Source organism: Schistocerca nitens, chromosome 5 (assembly GCF_023898315.1).
Source record: "Schistocerca nitens isolate TAMUIC-IGC-003100 chromosome 5, iqSchNite1.1, whole genome shotgun sequence".
In the NCBI taxonomy this organism is placed as follows: domain Eukaryota; kingdom Metazoa; phylum Arthropoda; class Insecta; order Orthoptera; family Acrididae; genus Schistocerca; species Schistocerca nitens.
In genome coordinates, this window is record NC_064618.1 from 129,199,675 (window position 1) to 129,223,024 (window position 23,350).

The following is a 23,350-nucleotide window of genomic DNA, read 5'->3' on the forward strand; positions in this document are numbered from 1 at the left end:
AATACCTTCAGATTTTTTTCATTAGTGAATGCTAACAGGAAATTTTTTCCAGGTAACTGAATTAGTTTCTGCGTCACTGAAATGTCTCGCAGCGTTGAGAAACCCGAAAAAAAAAAATCTATCAACCGCAGAACTATTTATCACGCGACCCAAACATTTAGCTCTGCATCACTAGACAGGACGGTTCTGAGAAGCATACTCGAAATGTGCAGTCTGTTTTATCGTCTACGCAGTCATGTACGGTTACAGCCGTGCTAAGTAATAAAAATTTTTGCTGTCTTGTCACAGTTGATGCGTACGTAACGAAATTTTACTGGGGCCACTAAGACGTATCTCTAACTTGTGATTACAGTACTTTGCCTACACTATTTACAATCTCGATCCAAGAGGATGAATTGCTTGAAATAAAGGCATGTTTCAAAGATAAGCTAACACGGGTCTCTGCTTACCCTAGATACTCAAAGTTTTCTAGGTGCCGTAGGTGCCTTTTAGCGCACAGTAAGTTCATCGAAAGTGGTTGCACAGTGGCTAGCGTCGCGACATCAGTTGTGCTTTCTGTATTCAAAACCTGATTACTGTTTATTTTTTAATATCATGTACCTATGTTCGTAGAGGGTAAATAGAATGTTTTTTTCCAAGTTTGGGGAGACAAGGGTATTATATTAATTATAAAATTACAAATGTTTCACAATAACTGGCTTATGTTTATTACGTATGTGGGTATGATTTGTCAAGGTTTACAATTTTTAAATCCTTACTCTTACATTTCATTCTTACGCCAGTTCTTGTATTAACTTTTTATATTTCATTCTTGTGTATATTATTCAGGAAGATTTGCTGTATTGCTGGATGATACCAATCGTTGCTACGTTCTGGACAGAAATTCTGAACGACACTGCTCGAAGCCAGGTTTATCAGGCCACCTTTCTTTTGGATCTCTCTGGGAAGAAACATCGTTGATAGTGCCGAAGACTTCACGCTGGGCAGCAATTTCGCGACAGATAGCGAATAGCTGATTATATTTGTGAAAACTGTATGTTGTGACGAAACCACAGGAATTTCACCGCAAATCATTTCAAAAAATTCTCTCATTCATTACTTTAATTCATTCAGGGGCAATTAGACAAATAAGAATGTTATTTTAATATTCACCGCAAAATATTTGTGCAATAAAATACGGACCTCGGTAGATAAACGAGAAACTGAAGAAAATTAATCTGATTTCGAACACTGGCCAAAAGACTGGGCAACCGCTACGCTAGCCCCTGCACCGCTACTTCGGTTGGCGCGTTTTCTCGCTAGCAGGCACTTAGAACTATTAAACCTTAGTAACCTAAGGACATCACACACATCCATGCCCGAAGCAGGATTCGAACCTGCAACGTAGCGGTCGCGTGGTTCCAGACTGAAGCGCCTAGAACCGCTCGGCCACAACGGTCGGCCGGTAGCTTATTTTGATCCTTCCTCCACTGAGCGCAGGTTCTGGGGAATCGGGCTGGGACACTTGTGTTCTCCTTCCGAGCACGGACGTGTGTGAATATATACACACACACACACACACACACACACACACACACACACACACACACACACACACACGTCATTTGCCGAGCTGTACAGGAGGTGAGTGACGCAGACTCACCCTTGATGCTGACGCTGTTGTCTGCCATGAGCGTGACGGCGGAGAGGGCGGCGCTCTGGCGCAGCGAGCGAAGCAGCAGGAGCAGCGCCTGTCGCGTCATCGACACGCGCACCAGCACGTCCAGGCTGCCACACTCTTGCCGCGACTCGCGCGTCTCCAGGTGGCACACCTGGCCCTTGAAGTTCTGCCGGGTAAGACGAGGCGGTCAGTGACACTTATTAAGTCTTAAAATTTAGAGAAATTTTATTCACTAATTATCTGATTTTGCACGACTCTTTAGCAACAGTTTCGGGCAACAATTTTGAAGAAAGCCATGAAGGTCGTAAACTTTACACACATGTGGAAAACGTGTAATTTATTCTCGCGAAATTTTAAATTAACACTACACAATACTGTCTTACTTGAGGATTGCGAGATGACCTTACCAATATATTAAAATTCTTTGCCCCAAATACTTATCTTTGCCAATAGTAGCAAGCTACACTTTGTCTAGCAATTAATTCCAGCGAACAAACTAACTGTTTGTACTGTTATGAAAATATTCGTGGTTCGTGACGGGAAGCACTTTTCTTTCTGAATGTAACAAATTTCAGAGTGACGCCAATTGAACCCGAGGTTAAAATACCTAGCTGGAACTCGGGAGGACCGAGGTATAACTACACGTCCTCCAATCACTTGAGCATGGTTCAACAAACTCATGCCCAATCGCTTCACTGTAGTTTTCTCCAAATGAGGCAGGCCTCACGTTCTGCTGACATTCAGGTCCTCTTCCCAATCTAGTTAACGTTACAGTTAACGTATCAATGCCGGCCGCGGTGGTCTAGCGGTTCTAGGCGCGCAGTCCGGAACCGCGCGACTGCTACGGTCGCAGGTTCGAATCCTGCCTCGGGCATGGATGTGTGTGATGTCCTTAGGTTAGTTAGGTTTAGGTAGTTCTAAGTTCTAGGGGACTGATGACCACAGATGTTGAGTCCCATAGTGCTCAGAACCATTTGAACCATTTTTTGAACGTATCAACGAGACCGATCAACAAGGAAACGGGCCCGCTGGTTAAACGCGTAACGCGTTTGCAAACGAAACTACTAGGTTTTGTGAGAACTAAGCTACGCATATACATGTTGCTGCTAGGAAGCGGTTCACGTACAAACGCAACCTTTACCTGTCTCGAGAAAATGGGTTTACAATCTCTTTACCGTAACACTACGTTCGTCTTACTGCACAACTACAATGTATCTGGACTCACTGTTTTACGCGAGGGACTGAGAAGTATCCACCAGTCCAAAGGCTGTCAGTTCGATATTTTCAAACAGACATTCTAGCCTCTGTCCGACATTCTCTGGTTCCGGTTGTATCTGCTGACCAAGTTCTAGGAATCGTTCCCATCACGTAGCAGGATCTCATGAAACCATGTTGAAGCAGAAAAATTTCTATCTTTATAATCATCGATTAACTGACGTGCAGATGAAGACACAGTTGCACGACTGCTTACACGCATAAGTAAGGACTTAATGGGTAGTTCTTAGTTTTACAATGCATGACTGATTCAGCAATTAACTACAACCAAGACATTTAAATGCAGCTTATATCTGGCTAAGGACCCGAAGCAGAACTCTAAATGACTTAATATCAATCTTCGTATGCTGCAGACACTTTCTGACCGAAATGGAATGAGTTTAAAATGAAGCTCCGTGTTATTGTTTTAACGGTAGATAAAGTGCTAAGTAATTAATTGCGGATCACAGGACACGTGGGCTATGAGACAGCTAATGCCAAACGCCTCCAGCTGCGGGCGGAGAAAGGTCATCTGGCAACGAATCAAAGGTTTCCTCACCACTGTTTTGACTGTTTCGCTCTCTTCTTTCACCGGGCTATTCGAAGAGTTAAGCGCGCTTTGTTAGCCTAAAGAATCTTGACGAATTAATTGTAACCGTCTATTGGCAGATTTACGTGAACCTGAATTTTATGTAATTTGTGAACCGTTTTCAGATGACTTATGAGCCAACACAAAAATCCGCAAGTATTGCCTTAGTTTAATCGCTCTGGGACAGACTTACCTCTATGGTCTTGAGGATCCTGGCGAGAGAACCGAGCCCCTCGCGCATGCGCAGTACGAGCGCTGCCTTCTGGATGGCCTGCTCTGCTTCTGCACTCTCGCCGGCCGCGTTCGCGAGCAGCACTTCTTCCTCGGTCATCTCCGCATCTGCACCACACCAGGGATACGTCACATCACAGCTCCTCGAATAAGTGTGGCTATGGTTAGCTCAAACTGAACTACAGCTGTTATTACTCTTCTGCATTTAGGGATATCAATACAATCGACGTGAATTGAAGAAATAGGTATCTCACAACTGGCTCATTATGTTTATATTACGTGTTATTTTAGAAACTTACTTCTTGACGTAGGAAGACATTTCAAATTACTCTCTCATACACGAGTTCTCTAAATGTCAAGTACTGTGTGGTATCTAAAGCTCTGAGGATAGCTGCTGAAAATTGTTAGATTATGGAGAAAATGCACCTCATCTATAACGCCTGCTCTTGAGAGGACTCATTCATCCCGAAGCTGACTCCATCAGAATGTGTAGATGTAAATATATTAAATTGCGTTCTTTCCTGATCCTAATAAGTACGAAGTATCTGCTTAACACCTTGCAAGAATTAAAAATGTGCTACTGTCGTAGAAAACTTCTTGGAAGTCTCCTGGCTGTTACATCCGGTGAGAGTGGTTTGCCATTGGTGAGATTCCAGTAAACTGTGACAAGCCATCTCAAGAATACTGATGCAATTTGCGTCTTATATCCGATTCCAGAATACCTAACTTAACCCTGTTTTTGTGCAAACGAACCGCACAAGGGTGATTGGCTGTTCAAACGTAGGAGTGAACTGAAATGAAGGTATCACGTGGGTCTGACATACTATGTGGAGTTGTTCAGCCGCATGGTGCTAGTCTATTTAACCCCCACTTCGGCGTCTATAAAGATGATATATTATTAGGACAAGAAATGCCCAGTCCTCGAGCGAAGAAAATCCCTGATCCGTCCAGGAATCTAGCCCGGGAAGGCGCGATGCTAACCATTAAACCACCGCGGAGAAGTTAGATTCTTCAGAGGCTGGTAAGAACATTATGAACCAGATCCGATAGACGTTAACACTTCCCTCGGTAACGTCATTACTAGTAACGTGACAGGGCACCTCTACTGCGAACATTGATCTGCATGTACAGAAACGACGTTTGCAATTGCATTGTTTTTCCCTATTCATCCTAAATGGTTTCAGAGACCTTTGTGGTAATGGCTGGCAAATTTCGACACACGCACGTTGCCGTACGAGTGACGGTACTCTCGCCGTGAGTGACGTGCTGGGAGAAAGCGCGGCGTGACTCCCCACGGAGGCACGTGGGCACTGCCCGGTCACCACTGCTGCCTTCTGAGGTAGTGTGGCTGGCTGTGCGCACCGCCAGTGCGGGAACAGGCTTTCTTCCCCCTTCAGTATTCATTTTAGTCACATGTTTGCATTAGGGAGACTATAATACTACAAAGGCTCCGGGTTCCATTGGTCCATTTTACTGCCCACGAGGAAGTTTCGTGTGTATTAATGGCGTCACAGTGACTCAATAGAAACCCGAATCCCTCTTATAAAAGCCGAGCAAATTAAGCCGTATTTCTATTGTATAAGCAAATGAAACCGATTCTATAAGCTTTTTATTTTTTAAACTTCTGCGAAAAAGTACAATAACCATGCTGCTTGGGGCGTGTGAAAAGGGCGAACAGTGGCAGATTAAAACTCTGTGCTGGAGCGAGGCTAAGTCGGGACTTTTGTCTTTCGCGGGTAAGTGCTCTACCAACTGAGTTCCCCAAGCACGACTCACGACCCCCCCCCCCCCCCCCCCACAGCTGTACTTCCACCTGTATCTGTATCTCGTCTCCTACCTTCCGAACTTCACCCAAGTTCCCCTGCGAGACTTGCAGTCCTGAAAGAAATGATATTGCGGAGACTGATGTTTTGTAACAGCGCACACTGCACTGTAGAGTGGAAAGTTTCATTCTGGAATTTGGTAATTATCAGAGTCTGTTACAGATGTACACTGTACCTGAGCGTGCCATCTACTTTCTTCGTTGACAGCAGCAGGTCGCGTCTTCTCGGCCCCCTGACCTCTCGTCCGCCTCCCCTCGACAGCTCCCCACTCCCAACCACTCACCGTGACCCTCCAACTCCCGCCGCTTTGCCTTAACAGCAGCTCTTTTGTGTTACGACCAAAAAGGTGGCAGCAAGTGAATTTCCACTCCATTTACCCTCTTTTAGAGCTCCAACACTTACGCCCCTTTTATATTTCCTCTTCAGAGTTCCGCCACTGAATGCAGCATTTCGTATGTGCTTATTTCTTCCGTACTGTGAAACGTTAAGCATAGCGGCAATGGACTGTGGACCATATCTTGTTAAAATCTCAAAAGTTCGCGTATAACGAATCACGTGGTTTTATGTTGCTACTGTAACTGCAATGAGAAGTTCACTTTGTTTCGAACAAGGCCGGCTAGTGAGATTATAAATCTCATCAACTAGCCTTAGTTATCCATAGCGGTGACTGTTCAGGCTGTGTTAAGCTTGAGTTACCACGACAACTGAGCTATTTCCAGGATCGTCCTAGGAAATGAATTAATGGTTTCAGTGGGTGCACTTTTGTAATACTGCGAAGGATTGCTTTGGCAGTGGTAGAAAAATGACAACGAAGGTACGGTAACAAGGCCTAGCAGGTGAATATCCCATGGCAGCAACGCAGGAGGGCGTGAAGGCTGTAAACTACATTTCTTTTTCGCATACTGTGACATTCTGCTGGAGCTGGTTATGCCTAGATAAAAGCTCCTCCTCTGTGTAGTGTCTCGGTCTATGTCTCGTAAGTTTGTGGAAGCGCTGAGCAATTTCTATGGCTGGGGGCTTTTTTCAGGAAATTACATTTGCTACATACGATAGGGTGAATAGAGGTGTGGCATACCTGACCACAATGTTGGCAAGATACGGATAGTGTTAGACGTACTTAGCCTCAGGCTCGATACCGACTGGTTCTTAGCAGAGGGACTGACCTGCTTCGCCGCTGGCTGCGTGGCCGTTCTGCACGGGCTGCTCCGGCTGCGTCTCCTCTAGCTGCGGCTCTACGGCGTCGCTGGGCGGCTCGCTAGAGTCTTCGGTCACTTCTGCAGCGCGCGGCGCCAACAACAACATCAGCACATCACAGTCATGCCAAGCGCTCATGCGGGATAAGACTCTGCAGCTGCCGGACATGTCCGATACCCCACCCTGTTACTACTGGGTCAAGTCCGATCGTAGTGTCTCACGGCGCTTGCCATCCATTGACATTACGACCAGCTTCTATTAACAATTACTGTTTGACCTCGTTACGGTTTCGGTACTAATTCACATCCCATTGCGTTAATAAAGCTTTATACGCGGATGGCCAAGCTTGTATCGTTCGTACCAGGCTGTTAGACTGATCGAGTGAAAAACTGAATCGCTGGTTTCTGACTAGACACTGAATGTCAGTAGTCGCCGCCGCTTTTTATTTTAAATTATCCACCACATATTGGAAGAAGACACGTAGGAAACCCTAACAGAGCCACTTGACTAGCTGTCGGAAGAACTGTTCAGAATCTCGTCAAACTCTCGATTTAGGTATTCCCAACTCATTAACAAGGTAAATTCAGCTGCGGTTTCCCTTGAAAGAAAACAACCAATTATATCTTCTGCCTGTTTACTCTGCGGTGGTGTGTAATGACTGCGTTACGATTTCCCACCTTCCATATATTTTTGCTACAGGATCTTAATACATCGTCATCCACGTATCTTTTTGAAGTTCCGATTTCAGAGTGACCAAAATCTGTAACTTACGTGTGTCAAGGCGTAATCCAGTTCTCCACTGTACGTCACCCATTCAATAATTTAGTTTGTTCTACACAAATGAAGTTCATTGATACTGTTTCGTATTTTTACTCTGGTCAAAATGACCGCTTACCAATCGTACCGGTTCCGTAATGTTATTACGTACGCACGAACCTAGTTATCGCTAAATTGTGCAGAAATAGTTTATTCAGAAGGATGTGTTTTAGAAAGGAAATAGCTACAAGCCACAAGAACTTTCATGTCCGACAGCGCAAAGATTTCGTGATCCAGGAAATTTGCTCGGAAACTATTTTACCTGTTGCGGATACTTCCTCTTGCGACGTGTTCTCGATTTCTTCTGCGGCGGGGACATCTTTCTCCTGAACCTCGTTTACCTCAGCAGAGTCAGTTGGAGTATCTAAACAGGGTGATAACATCCACATGCAAGGGTAAGACGAAAGCGGGCTAATATACAAGAACAAACAAGGCGTATTAAGGATCGTAAAAAAAGTACACACTGAAAGCGTAATAGTCTACTAATGCCATTTCATGCGTAGCATTAAGGTGAAATTTACCACTAGCTGCGGAGTCAAATGCAAGTACGTGACTTAACTATCGATGCAAATTTCAATTTTTTTTGGTACACGGCTGAAAGACTACAGATTTGATGCTACGGTTTTCCAGACTAAGCTGCCGACTCACCGTTGTAGATCTGGCGGGCTTCCTCGAGCACGCTCTGCTTGGTCTGCTTCACCACCAGCGTCTCGAAGCGCGCGTCGTCCACGAGAGAGCGGCGCCGGGACGGGTAGCCGTTCTGGAACATGGCGGCGCGCGGCTCTCAGCACACACTGTCCACACACTGGTCGCATTGCGGCGGCCGGTGGCGTTTTCCCTGCCGCCGTTACGTAAAGCGGGGCTCCCCTAGCCGCGGCAGCTGCCGTCGCTATCTTATCGATGCTCAAGCCATTAGGAGACGACCGGCCGGCTGACGGTTCGTCAGTTTTACCACGAGAAGAGGGGAAAAACATCCGGGACTAGGTAAAATTTCAGTGACTTAAGTTTTTTTATTTTATTGTTTTTACGATAAAGAAACCTGGGGGTTGACAAGCGGTAAATACGTGTACGTGGGAAGCACCGAATCGTAGAAAGTGGTTATCACCTACGCGACTGGCATTTCTTTGTTAACGCGCTTTATGTGCTGACTGCGTACAGTGAATTGCGTCACAGATCTGCCTTCAAGAAGTGAAAGTGTGTTCCATGTATGGTAGGTACGTTCACAGATACTTATATTAGTTACACCTACTACTTTAGGTATCTAAAATGTGGTACTTAGAAAATGGGAGAAAATTGTTTTCTAAGTAGAAGAATGAATAATGGCACGGCACTGAGGAGAGCTGGAGGAAGGCGCTGATTTTCGTGAAAGCTTCGACATTCAGCTGTAATAAATTAAGGGGATTATGGTAAACTGAAGTGAGGGAAACAAGACATGAGTTTTTACCTTCGTTCTCAAAATAGCCGTATGGTATCAACTATAATTTAGCTGTTTGATCAAAGATTAAGACTTAGCTCCATTTACTAATTCGTGTCATCCTCGCGATTCTTTCTGAGGACCATAATGAAGCCGTTGTCAGCTGGGAGGTGCGAGGCCCCCCCACTAGCGCCGCGCCCCCTGCCGCGGCGTAAACACTGTGGCAGACCTTGCCCGCAGCGGCTTCCTGCTCCGCAGGTTGGCCACGAGGTCACTGATCGACAGCTCTCTCCAGCCAACGGCCGCTCGCGGCGAACTTCCATTCGCTTCTGGCCTCCAACTATATGTGGTTCGTTCTCCGGAGAACGATTAGCCGCCGCACGCTGGACATGTAAGCCAAGGTTAGTCGGCGCGGCTAGACTTTCCTGCCGGCCTGCTACTACCGCGGCAGGCTTACGCAAACACTGCGAGGAGGTGTGCAGTGTCGCGCCGTTGCACCGCGGTGACGCAACGGCGTCCTGCGGAAAGTCACCGGTGCAGAATGCAGATAAGGATCTGGCGTAGCGGCTGCGAGCACCCCGCGTGTGACAGGCCACGCCCTGCGAACTGGCCGGGCCCCTCCATAATAACTGGTAACAGTAACGGAGCTCGGCCTTGGCTGGCTGGCTGGCTGCCGGCCACGCAGCCGCAGATACAGCTACAGGCGCAGCGCCGCGCCGCGGGTTGCCCGCCTTACACCTCCAGGCACGTAGCCGCCCGCACATTCCACCAGCCACACGTTCGATCGTTCACTTTATTGCTATCTACTAAAGAATACCACCGAACGTGACCATATTTCCGTTTTTACTTGACCGAATAGTCTCATTAAGGAAAAGAAAACAGTCGGTGGTTCACTTTCTAGCCGTTCAGTCAGCAAATGTCAATTACTATATATTTGCAGTTGATTTTTGGAAGATTCATCACTAGTAAAATTACAAAATCATGGCAAGTCAGCTTACGTGTTGTAAGCTTATTTGTCCGTCGCTGACACAGAAGCCCGCAAACCTTTCCCTCCCGTCTAGGCAAGCTGTGCAGTGACTAGAGAACATGTAAAGCTTACTGGGACAGGGTAAATGCTAGCTACAATGAGGTCGATAATTCGATGGTAATACTGGCATTTTAATTTAATATTCCCCACAACTCACAAAGTTTCTTTGTCCACCCACACACTCCTGAGAATGGCACATTAACAATTTGCAATTACGCGCCCCTATTACCGGCAGCTACGTTGATAAATACTCGGCACCTCGCAAGGATAACTTCTAGATCGAGAATATTAGGTAAGCTGTTGGAAGTGGTTAGGTGTTGGTGAAAATCTCGCTTCTGAGCACACAAAGAGCTCTAACCGCAGATCTCTGCACGGAACAAGCGTTGGTGCAATGCTGCGATACGGACCGTATATCTCCCTTCGAAGACGACAGCCAAGGCGCCGCCTACAAGTCCGTACCTCTCGATGGCTGAAAGCGAAGTCCACCTTCTCCACAATTCCCCGTCTCGAACGCGTACGAAAACGCGGCGAAAGAATACTCAGTTTCGGCCAATGTCTAACGCTCTATCATCGCCGAAATCCCGCCAACGGCATTTCAGAGATCTACCCAATGATCGAGTAGGTCATAACGCCCCTAGGCAAACTAAATTCCCGTCTTCGCCACGTGTTGCCCAGCACAGGTGGCAACTAATGGCGGGCTATCCCCAAAAGCGCCGTATCGTCCCGCGTTTCCGGTGACTGCTACCTGCCGCCCACGGCGGCCCAGCGAGCTACGGCCATCTGCAGACTTTATATTCCACAATTCTCAACTTCCGACACTTTTCACCAACGCTTTAAGTTAGTGACTTAATCATGCAGACATGCAGGGAATACTGCTCGAGAGTGCCTCATATTTATCATAATTCAACAGAGTCATGATCTGATGCACTTGCCAGTCCCTTTATTATTAACACAAGTTGGTAAGCTAACGTGTTTAAGTGCTCATGCCCTGACACCTTACAGGGTCACTATCGTAACGAGACCTTCAGAACGGCTTTGAAGATAATCTACACGAGCAAGCAGTGGGGGATACTTTTAGATTAGCGCAATTATAATGTAAGATGCGTTAGGAAGTAGGCAGTTAAGACAGACGTTGCTAAATGATTATATTAAAAGGGCTCGATTTGTACATAAATTATTTAAACGTGTCTACTCAGAATGAGTTGTTTTGCCGAGTTCACTTCCACACGGCATGCAGCCTGCAACTGACGTCCCAGACCTGAATCTGGAGTCACGTCCAACTTACGATTGGATAATTTCCGCTATGGTCAGCGAGGCGGCAATTCTGAGACGAGAGGCTTTTGTGCGGGTGGCGGAATCCAATTTCCCGAGAGGACCGCCTTTTGTCTTCGCAGCTGATGCTCTAACACGCGACCTAACAGGATATCGCGAAGACAAACCCACGTCTTATTTTAATGAACGAAACTGGGACATGCTTTAAGGAGAAACTTAACGACCGTCAAAAATTAAACTGTGAGATACGTATTTCTTGGCGCTTAATATTTTACGCATCATGCGAAACTGACGCATTACGAGGACTAACCTCTCAGTGTTTGCAATAGTTACGAAGTAGTGATACCTTTTTATCAGCGGCAAAATAATTTCCAAGGTAACTAGGTTGCGGTATCTCACTTCACAGCGAGAGAGAGCTGTGAGGGAAGAGTGCATCTCTTTTACGGAAGACTGCCTAAGTTTCAGTAGTACGTACATTTCATTGTTCTCTATCAATTTCAGTACAGCTGTCCGGAAACAAAGCAAGCCCCATTTCCATGGCACGTGATTGGGTCACGCTCCTGGGGATACGAGAATTCGATTCGCTTGCCGTCCGTCTTCCTGCGAGCTATCGTTCCCCGTGGGATTTGCGAGAATCCGTCTTGCAGTGAGGGACGATGGAAAAACGTGCTGTGCGTGTCTAAGAAAAAATCTCCAGAGAAATAAGGGACGGAACAGGCCCACTGTTTTATCGAGAGAATAATTCTTGGATTCATGTAAATCAGCTTTTATTTGTTAATTATGAAGAGTTCTAATACACTTTAGACATACCTGAAATGAAAGGCTACGACTAAAGTTTTTAAGCAGGGTGATCCAAGAAAACCGTAATTACGTGTGGTTTTGCTAGGTGCTAACTGTAGAACTGTCTTTGCACCAATCAGTGTATAACACCGCAGCAATGTTCATAGCTGCACAAAGTTGCTAATTTAAATTCTCGCTTAGTGGCATGTTTAGGACCGTAGCCTAACGTCTCGGAGTACGGCTAATTTAAGCATATTGTTACAGAATTAACAAGTCCTGCCTACTAACTTTGTTGTGGATAATAATAACGGCTTGTGACGAGGGCCTCCCGTCTGGTAGACCGCTCGCCTGGTGCAAGTCTTTCGATTTGACGCCACTTCGACGACTTGCGCGTCAATGGGGATGAAATAATGATGATTAAGACAACGCAACACCCAGTCCCTGAGCGGAGAAAATCTCCGACCCAGCCAGGAATCGAACCCGGGCCCTTAGAATTGACAGTGTCGCGCTGACCACTCAGCTACCGGGGGCGGACTGTTGTGTATTATTTGAGCTGTTACAGGCATGTATCACGACAGCTATCGGCATTCAGTATTTTAGTGTATCATCGTCATGTAGTTCGTTGGGTGCATACTTTATTAGTATATTCTTTATTAGTATATTCTTTATTTTAGGGCGTCACTTTATCAGATGCAAACACTACACATCGGTAGACGTTTGAACCCTGTAGGAAAGAGGAAATCTAGATAGTTGACATTTTTTACCCTAAGATTATCAGGTTCCTCGTTTAATTTGGTCATGACATCGGTAATAGTGCCCCGTTGCGATCCGTACTAAGATTTCATCTTAAAGGGCGGAAATAGTTGCCTCGTTCTGGCCCCTTTCGCGCTGACGCCGGAGCGCCTTTCGCGCTGCACGAACAGTTATTGGAGAACAATCTGCGGCAAGCGAGTCAGTGGCCATTATAGCGGGGACAGCGACGGGCCCGGAATAGAAAGGCAGCCGAGGGCCCAGTAAGGCAAGTCGAGCGTGACGCGGGCGCCGCGCCGCCCTGGCCGCTTCCGACCTTCTTAAAAGGTGCCGCCGCCGCCGCCGCCTTTGTCGCCACGGAAGCTTCGGACCCAATTACCGTCTGCCTCGGCCTCCAGCAACAGGTTGTCGGGCTAGAGGATCCGCAGGGGGACAGGAATCGCGGCTTTTGCAAGTGTTAGCGCGCGTCGAGAACTGTCACGTTGCCAGCACTTTGTGCCATTTAGTAATCGAGCTACATGTTATCACTCTTAAGATACAATCTTGATACGTTACGTCTAATTTAAGGGCCAATCTTTGACGTACCCACGGCAGAAATGAGCTCAACACTGTTAAAGCAGTATTGATGGGGGTACAGACTAACAAATACTGTGGCTACCAAACGTTAAGAGTCTACAGGTCCAAAACGAGTGCTCCTTTGTTGACCTAGTATTTATCCTAAAAAGTTTTTTCTCACAGTAATACTAAGTCAGTGCGTGTTACCTAGTATCAACAACATTATTAATATTCTAGAGCACGGGTGTCCAAACTTTTTAGTCCGCGGACTCCACGAAGTCATAAGGGCCAAGATCTGCCTAGTGTAAAAGCACCCTAGCACTCCATGATCACCGTAATGTAAGGCTAAAGGAAAGATGAAATCGAAAAATCTAAGTTGGTGGGAATAGGTGAAACGAACTACGATTTTTATTTAATTACATAATTTTGATAGGTGGACGTACCTGACCGAAATTCTGGCGTATTTTACTCTGGCGAATTTCACCGACAAAAAAGTATGTCACTACACATTCTTCACGAAAGCGTCCTGCAAAGTTAACGAAATCTCAAAATCACTTTTAGCAACACTATTACTGCAAGACGTAACAGAGGTTGAGTATGTCAACGCATTGTTATTTCAAGCGGCGCAACAGTAAGTTTAGTTATATAGTCTTGTAGCGAGTAGCAGAGCCAATGTCGCTGTGTATTGGTCGCGATAGGCCTCGAAACTCAGTTGTTGGCAGTATAGGTACCACCTCAAATATTTGGCGGGCCGGATACCGGGGATGTCCGGCCAGCTGACGCGGACCGGTTTGCCGGCCCTCGTGGGCCGGTTTCGGCCCGCGGGCCGTAGTTTGGAGACCCCTGCTCTAGAGACTGAATTACATGCTGGAAATTTAGACAAGATATCCAACTTTATATAACCGTTCCGACTGTACACTGAGCTATGCCATTGGCGATAACTAGTCTCGTCGAAACCGCCTTTACAGATGCGTTCAGTTCCTTCGTCCCCTATGATTAATAAAAAATAAAAAATATCCGCTTGAAAGACCTTTAGAAGTACGTCAGATGACTTAAGGTTCACGTACGCATCTTGGATGCCCGCAGACTGATGATGTTGAAGGTCAGTCTTTCTCGGTGGATTGTCTCAGAAGATTGTATGAAATTATGTTTCCCGAGAGTGGCAGCCCGAACAAAGAGACTGCGAGTGCTCCTGTTGGGATCGCCGGTGCCGCACACCTTTGTGCACACTTGTCAGCGACCTCGGCAGGCTGGGCCGGGCCGGGCCCGCCCTCGCCGTGAAATGCCGTTAACCTTGTGGCCGGCGGCGCATTCACTCGCCCGTCGCCCGTGATCGATACTCTTGATGTTCAGGCACGCCTCCACGCGGCAGGAGCCCAGCAACGCATACTTACAGAGCATCTGACCCCATCCCGGTTGATGTTGCTATACTAAAGTCTGCCTTTTCCTAGATGGCTGCACACCTTTCTGGGACGAGGGAATAACGATTTTTGCTTTTGCAAACGTTCACGCAATCTCCGTTACCGAGACGAATGCGTCACCTCTAGAAAAGGTTGGCTTGTGAGGCTTCAGTTGGGTAAGTTCTGTTTTGTCTCTGCATGTCAAGTGCTTAGTGCAGTCAAGAACACTAGCGCTTATTAGTTATGTTGTAGTCTTTATTATCAGCAGTAATTTATCCACGGGGAGGAGTGGGGGCAGCAAGAGTAAAGGGAAGCAAATTTGCCACACGAACAATTTTATGGGTGACAAAACCTTATCCAAGATTGTTAGTCAAAATATATAAAAATTCTGCAATGAATTAAACCGTGCTCCAGCTTCCAGGCTGGGGGGAAAATGCCTTCCTTCCTCCCACACAGCCGCCTCTGTCCGTCTGTAACAAAGTATTAGCGTCATCCGTGTGGCAGTTTATTAACGACTGATTTTGTTGTCTATTTCTCCCTTAGGGCAGTCGTATTGTGTAAAAAACCTTACTACTGAAAAAAATTGGTTCAAATGGCTCTGAGCACTATGGGACTCAACTTCTGAGGTCATCAGTCCCCTAGAACTTTGAACTACTTAAACCTAACTAACCTAAGGACATCACACACATCCATGCCCGAGGCAGGATTCGAACCTGCGACTGTAGCGCTTAGAACCGCTCGGCCACTTCGGCCGGCTTACTACTGAAGCGTCAACGTTTCTGTTCTAGTCAAGGTTATTTTCGACCAGCACAGCATATTATGCTCTGGCGTCTTTGGAAGTATAAGACCAGTTTTTTTTAACTTAGAAAGCCATCTTTTGATCCGTCTGCATTTGTAGTTATACATGCTATCTGGGCTGGCACTTTAGTGTGGAGGTACGGATTTGGAGGGGGTGGGGGAGGAGTGAGAACGGCGAAATAGAGCTATTTAAAGCTGGTAATTGAGGTCTCTTCATTTTCCAGCTTCCAGCATATTGGGTTAATAACAGTACAGATTTTGTTAAACACTGATGTAGGGAAGGTAGTAAAATTCCGTTTTATGCAATTGATGGATATTTGCTGGTTATCTTAACCCGTTCCCAAATCATCTGAACAGAATGATGTATTCCGTAATAACATGCAAACCATGTTAAGGTTTTATATTTGTACATGAACGACTTCGATATGAGAGTACGTAGACAATTGTACAATTTGAGCATGCAGAATGAGATTCTCAATCTGCAGCGGAGTGTGCGCTAATATGAAACTTCCTGACAGATTAAAACTGTGTGCCCGATCGAGACTCGGACTCAGGACCTTTGCCTTTCGCGGGCAAGAGCACTTGCCCGCGAAAGGCAAAGGTCCCGAGTTCGAGTCTCGGTCGGGCACACAGTTTTAATCTGTCAGGAAGTTTCAATTTGAGCATGGTTTGCACGCTGTTACGAAATACGTCATTATGCGTGGATGATTAGGGAGCTTGTCCAGGTAAGCTGTAAGATAAACCGAGTTTTGCAGCTTTGGCTGTTTCCTATATGAAACAGCATTTGTATCTCCCATGTAGTATGCTGTTACCTCACACAGATGCCGACGACATATATGTAGGCCACGGTTACGGCACGAGGCGTGGGCCCCGACTTACACGGCGACAGGCCGTGTCCTCGCGGCTGTCACTGCCAACCACAGTCGCGTCCGTGCCCTTCCCGTGCTACGTCTCTTATTAACCTCCCTGGTGGGATGTCAGGGACCGCATTAGCAAGCTGCAGTCGGCCTTTGTCACACGGTGAAAGACATGCCAAGCAGTCGCAGCGCACACCTGCTGAGGTATACGGTGTAAACAGCGCAAAAGCGGTTGATCTCAGACTTTAGTCTGAACCATTGCATTATGCATTTCACATCCACGGTATTTCTGGATTTCTTGCAGTCTAAGTAAAAACCGTCTTGGCGTATCTAGTACCTTCGTACGTTCGACTATGTTATCCCAGCGTATCTTCGCAGCCTCAGCCGGAAGTAGATTCAGTAAGTTGCCTGGAAAGTGCCGCCCCTGTGAGATGCAGTTAGTATAGTGAGTTTTTGAGATACCGTTAGCTGACATTTTACCACGGACTAGCTCATTTAACGAGCATACTAACTGTCAGGACCTTCCTCTACGCTGGTCGTGTCCGCACCATTCTCTGCCTAGATGCCTACGAAGAGATCGTATCCCTCCGCTGCAGACGGAGCGCGTCATGCAGTGTCCGTAGCGCACCCGAGTATTTACGCGGAGGCAGCCGTTGGTGCAACCAGCCGGCCTCCTGATTATATAAGCACAGCGACTTACGACAGGCGAACCTGCCGGGAAGGGACGGGCCGGGCAGGGCCTTGGCGCTTACGTGACGTGATGTGACGCCGCTACTCTCACCGGACGCCGACCTTGCCTTCAGTCTTGCGGAGACCCCAAATTTCGGACACTTTCGAACTTCAAGCAAGAACGACGCATTTGTCACGCTGAGTGCATATTTTGTGTCAGTGGTCACGTTCGTAGTGTGAAGGAACACTAAACACTACCGATATGAGCGACCATCCCACGATTACGACGAATCAATACTACTAAACAGTGCAGGCAAGACATAGTAGGATGATATAACGAACCTGTTAAACAGCAAGGAGTACGGCTCGAATGGCTCTGAGCACTATGGGACTTAACATCCGAGATCATCAGTCCCCCAGATCTTAGAACTACTTGAACCTAACTAACCTAGGGACATCACACACACCCAGGCCCGAGGCAGGATTCGAACCTGCGACCGCAACGGTCGCGCGGTTCCCGACTGAAGCGCCTAGAACCGCTCGGCCACACGGCCGGCCAGCAAAGAGTACCATTACGTAACGACTTTCGTAGTGAACCGAACTAATTTTGCTACCTGAATGTGATTCTTTACATCAGATGGTGCTTGCAGCCCACCATGGTTCAAGGAATTGGTTTCTATGAAAGGAGGGTTCTTAACATGCCGCCAAAGGGCGTGAAGTGTGCAGGACTATGTCGTCAGAGGACGGGAAGTGAACCAGCAGCAGAATTTTATGCAAATTTTACAGTACCTAGATTCGAACCATTTATTTCTGGAATTCAAATATTTGTCATTCTAGGATATGCTTTTACGCGTTTCCGAAGTTCATCTCAACTTTTTTAAACGTTGAGAATCTTAGTCTACCGGAATGACTTATAAAAATATAATTTTTGGAAGCTATGGAGGGACAAGTGTTTACACAGCAAAGAAATTTATTAACGTAATACCAGTATGAGAGTTACGGCATGAAGCTGACACACGTATCTGATGGTCGTTTAAAGAACTGTTCGCTTCATTTACGCGAATTAGATTGTAGTATGGCAAGCAACACTGAACTCTCCTGGTCAAAGTTTGCAGTACCATTCAATCAAGACTTAACCAAACATCCCTATTGCACGACAAGCGATGAGAGAACAATTGTTAATGGAGAATCCTATGTTTACTAAAGATTTAACATACAAATTCTGTGGAAAGCCAATCTAGATGTTCACATAATCAAATAACCTACTCAAGAGGTTTTTACCACTGCGTCAGCTACGTTTAAGGAAAGTGACAGTTTGGCTGCAGTTCAAAGTTTTGTAACTGCCCTATTGCGAGATGTTAATTTGCCGAACGAGTCCCTGTTTTGGCTGGTGCTGTGTAGAAGTTTCTCGCAGGTTGTTTGGCTGGCTACGTTCTCCAGGGACGCAAGCTACGCAGATTGCGTCAAGAGCAGTGACTGCGACGCGTAGAGGACATTCTTTGTTTCTCGCAATAACTGGTTCCCCACGAACCGGGAACTGTTGCTACCAGACCTCGCACGAGGAAGCGGCTCCAAGGTTTCGCCGTCCTCGTTCAGGACGCGCGAGTCTCTGGCCTGGCCGCTTCTGCCGACACCTGTTACGGGTGCACTTCTTTCTGGAGCTGCCTGTTCCTCCCCTTTTCCGTGAAGGAATTTCACCGTTTGTTTCGTACTACGTGTAGAAATATTCTGCAGTCTAGAAGAATTGTCTTCCACTAAACTATATACCGTTCGATGTTCACACCATGGTCTGCCACACACAGAAACTATGTCCCAAGGAGCAATATCTCCCCGCTGTCGCTACGCTGCGTTCACGAAACACGAATGAAGAGCAAGAACTAACGATAACTAACCTGCTCAGAAATGCGCGTTTTATCCCCTTTTAGATACTCATTTTTCCTCTACAGCACTGATGAAAATTTCCCGTTCACTTTCCTCTGTCTCGCACGACTAGGCTTTACTTCCACTTGGCTAGGCTTTCACTGCGTTGGTGGACAACATTTAAAATATTGTTTCCACTTTTGTACGCCTTTTATCAGTTATCTCGCAATTACCTACCACATGCTACGCTACTTAATACGCCAAGCATCCTGTTATCCAATTTTTTTCAGGTGACAATGGAGTACTTCACAATTTAAATGTTCCACTGGCGTTGTTTCACCGTAATTAGCGACTGGCAGTGTGTCAACTTATGCTTACAGGTGCCCGTGTTCGACTGAACGGAGGAACTAATACCATGTTCGGGAAATCAACAAAGTATCCACAATACGTAACAGGAGTTACGTATTCAGTTTTACTTTACATGAAAAGGTTTTTGCCGTCGTGTGGCTAATACTGTTGATTACTTGTTCGGCTTATGTATACCTGATTAAAGTTTATTTTTCTGCAGTCAAGACCTCTGATCTGGAGAAGCTAACAGGTATTTGAAACAAACGGCATTCCTCATTTTTCATTAAATATTTCCGTTCAAAAAAATTAATTTTTAGGGCGAGTTAAGGTTCCAGAGAAATCGCGCAGCGTCCTTTACACTAATTTCATTATAATTAACTATTCCTCAATCCAAGGAAAACAAACTTCCATAGTTGTCTGTGAAAACTTATCACTCTGAACTGCTTTATTAAGGAGTTTTTCGATTTGTTGCGAGCACTTGACGCTCTAAAGGCAAAGGTTCCTCATTCAGATCTCGGTCCGGTACACCATTTTAATATGTTACGAAGCTTTCCGTTTTAGTATGTTGGCGGTTTATCTACTGTGTTAGCCAGTATGTACCAGTCGCCGTCGTTTCCTTTTACATTTTTCTTCACTACTTTACCTCGGTTGTTTTACTTTTAGACAATACTTCGCTAATGTAACTTTTACCTATCATTTATTTCGTGCGCGTTCCAGAGGTTTTTCATTGCAGTTTATTGAGTAGTGGTCTGGTATTTTGAACTATTATCTGTTATTCATGACTTACGCCTGTACGAAACGGGAACTTTCATTAGCATCGGTTTAATATTGCACACAATGGAATTATTAGAATGCTGGGAGGCGAGCTGGTTTTGTAGGCTAAATTCGTCTGGAGGCGATGTGACAACGCGACGACAGACAGCAGAGTTGATAACGGAGCTGCGGCATTCAGAAGCTAAGCTGGCTGCTCGGAGTGGCTGGCGCCCAAAGTAAACACAGCGGGACGGCGCCTCGCCGAGGTGTTGCGCGGGAGGAAGCCTGATCGGCAAACACAGCGGCGTCCTGCCCGAGGCAGAGGGCTGCTTACCGTCAGTCGTCGTCACGTCAGTACAGGAACCACGTAAGTGGCGGTGTACCCTGAAAGGAACCGCCCTAACTTTGTCTCAAGCGAATGTGGCGAAATCCTAAAGTGGAATGGCCACGCGAAGAATTTGATGACCTTCCGTCCACTATTCCGACAGCGGGACAGTTTATCCAAGTAATATGCTGCGGGAGGAGAGGCGTGGGGTTTGGAAATAAAATAACTGAACTACTGGAATTTTAAGTTTCTTTTCCTTATGGTAGGAAGCAGCTCCGTGTCAGACCATAAATCAAGGTCCTAGGTTCAGTCCGCAGTTGCTCCTAGCACATCGCTTCGGCACTAGTTCGTATTAAAAAATGTTTTACAGTGACTTCACGGTAAACCGTAGGTCCCCTTCTTCCTGTTAGGCCTGAAGAAGCACACCACCTCCGATAGGACCAGGCTGTCTTTAGAACAGGTTTGTTATTTTTCACTTTACGCTACAGTCACCAGTAGTACAATTGTAAACGTGGATATTTTTAGCTTCCTTATAGAAATCTAGTACAGTTAGTAATTATACAAGCAAAGCAGGTTTTCCCCAAATTTTATTTCCAGAAAACAAATCTACAATTTTTGCACCTCTGATTCTATGCTACGCTAGAGAAATTAAAGGAATCCTAATATACTTTCATGAAAGAATATTCCATTAAGTGACATTAAGCGTGAACCATTTTTTCGCAATGGTGCCATTAATGTTATATTATTAAACAGCTGAAATATCGAATTTTTTCGGTAGAGAAGTGTATAATCAGTCATGAGCGAAAAAAAAAATTTACGTTCTTTAAAAACTAGTGACAGTAAATGTAAGTAAAACTTATGCGAGTTGGCATCAATGTTTTAGTAATTATTAATGTGTGAATTTTAACGAGAATATATCTCTTCATAGCTGTGCCAAGGTTTAAGACAGGACGCAACGACTAGATACACAAATCTTTGTTTGTTCTTTTATAGCTTTTGAAGAAGATCACATGAATGTTTTTGTTAAGTGCACAGATAAGCCAAAAGCTTAGAACACAAGATAAATCTCTTAAAAGTAAACTCCACAATTATTAACTAAAACGAAACTTCATTTGTCGTAGACAATTTTCACGAGCTACGTGGTGTGCAATTAAAGGCGATGTGGACAAGTATGTAGACAAAAATATGTCAGCTTCGAGCAATCTCACAGCATTCTTTCGCACTTATTCTTGCAATCAGAGTGACATTTTATTACAGTTCTGCGAAATTCTGTTTTGAATTATATGAGAAAGGTCACAAGAAAGTTAAACATGGAGAGAGTGAGTAGACCGTGTGCTCGTGTTCATTTGAGAGCATCCGCGTTTTTACAGAAACAGTTCTCTGGGCTGCAATACCTGGCATCGGTACGGAAGTGCCCGGTAACAAGTTGTGCAGCTGCCTTGCTTCCCAGTTTACCGCGTGCATTTCATTGCGACAGAAGCTAATACGGTGCAGTGTAAACATCATAAGGGAACTAACTACACGCTGCTAGCGGGCCGTTGTTTCTCAGGCAGGTAAGTAAACAGCCACTGTTCCTACAAAATTGGATTGCGTTATTTTATTTGACTATGGTTCCATCACACAGAACGGGTATACTGTTTTGTAATGCCATTTATGCGCTCCAAGCAAACAAGGCTTTACGCTGCCCTAAATTTAAAAACTACTGAGAGGCTTTTTTTTTTATATCAGGAGTTAGTTTTGGTGCATTTAAATTTTGTGCCAATTGGAAAATCAAAACAGAAAATCGGCCGCCGTTGCCAGCATCGGAGTAACGGCAGAAACTTGTTTTAGTATTAATGAAATACCGACTTTTAACAATTTAAAATTTTAACGCAGGCAACATATCACCAGTGCCTACAGTGAAATATTTAATAGTTTCGGTTTTTGATTTAGTATGCGTCTTTTCCAGCTCTAGAGTTAGTTCTTTATCTTTGAAGGTAACACCCCACCCTCCCTCATGGCAAACGAAAGTTACTAAAATTAGAAACAGATTGAAATACAGACAAAGTTAAAGTCATAACTGATGGTTACAATGCCCGTGGTTATACAGTGTCACAGTTTCCTTCAGACATGCAAGCAGGTCTGAAAGAATAGATACTGTTCTAACAATTACAACTGTGGGAGATATTACGAAATACATACACATTCTGCAACTGTGAATTGACGTTAACTGTTTGTGATACAGGAAAGTTTGTGGCGAACCAGCAAAAATTTTCCATGTGGCGCAAATAGCTAATGTCTATGTATATTCGTAGAATGCGATTGTAGGTCGTAATATTGAAGGTGTAAGAGTTAGTATGAGATAATTGCGTTTCCCGAACGAATACTAGTGTTAGACTTTAACTGCCAGTTTTTTCAACTTGGACGCGACAGGAAACTCACCTCGATGCTGTAGGATTTCTTGATGGCGAACATCTCGCGGTTCTTCTGGGCAGCGGCTACGGCCATCATGTCTGAGGATTGTCGAGTCTTGGGGCTGGAGGGTCTCGGGGAGAAGCTGTGGCTCAGTACGCCGAACGCTGCGAACTCCAGGCTGGCAGGCGAGTGGTGACTGTCGCCGAACGGACAGAGACGGAGAGAGCTAGAGCTGAGGTGTTGCCGCTCGGCGGACTTTGCACGACCACTGACTCCGCTAGTCGTACACTTCACCACTCGGCCGCAGCTCGTCAGACACCCTCGGCGCTGGCGCGGGCCCTTAAATACAGCGCTGCCCCCACTCCGCGCGCAGCCCCCGAGCGCCCCCTAGCCTTCGCGCGCGCCGCCCGCCTGCAATTATTACGAAATTTCTCGCCCCAAACGTATCGGGAGCGGCGGCGTGGGCTGCGACGGCCGCGAAGCGTCGCGCTGCCCCTTCCTTCCCACCGTGGCGAAGGGGGCCCTTTTTCCCGCCGGCAGCGCGGCCGCCCTCCTATTGGTCAGTGTGACAGGGGTTCCCC

The 23,350-nt window shown here is 45.9% G+C and overlaps 1 protein-coding gene across 2 annotated transcripts in view; it reads right to left on the bottom strand.

Annotated features, from left to right (window-relative positions):
* LOC126259968 (tyrosine 3-monooxygenase) overlaps positions 1-23,096 on the bottom strand; it is a 39,614-nt gene extending 16,518 nt beyond the window's left edge. The window contains exons 1-6 of one of the 2 annotated variants that reach the window (XM_049957085.1): positions 22,797-23,096; positions 8,216-8,327; positions 7,830-7,931; positions 6,721-6,831; positions 3,697-3,842; positions 1,643-1,826 (exon numbers count right to left, since the gene is read on the bottom strand). In XM_049957085.1, coding sequence (XP_049813042.1) covers positions 1,643-1,826; positions 3,697-3,842; positions 6,721-6,831; positions 7,830-7,931; positions 8,216-8,327; positions 22,797-22,865 — 724 coding nt within the window. In that variant the 5' untranslated portion in view covers positions 22,866-23,096. The remainder of the gene's footprint in view (positions 1-1,642; positions 1,827-3,696; positions 3,843-6,720; positions 6,832-7,829; positions 7,932-8,215; positions 8,328-22,796) is intronic. The other variant, XM_049957084.1, reaches the window with a different exon arrangement.
* Positions 23,097-23,350: the final 254 nt, after the last annotated feature.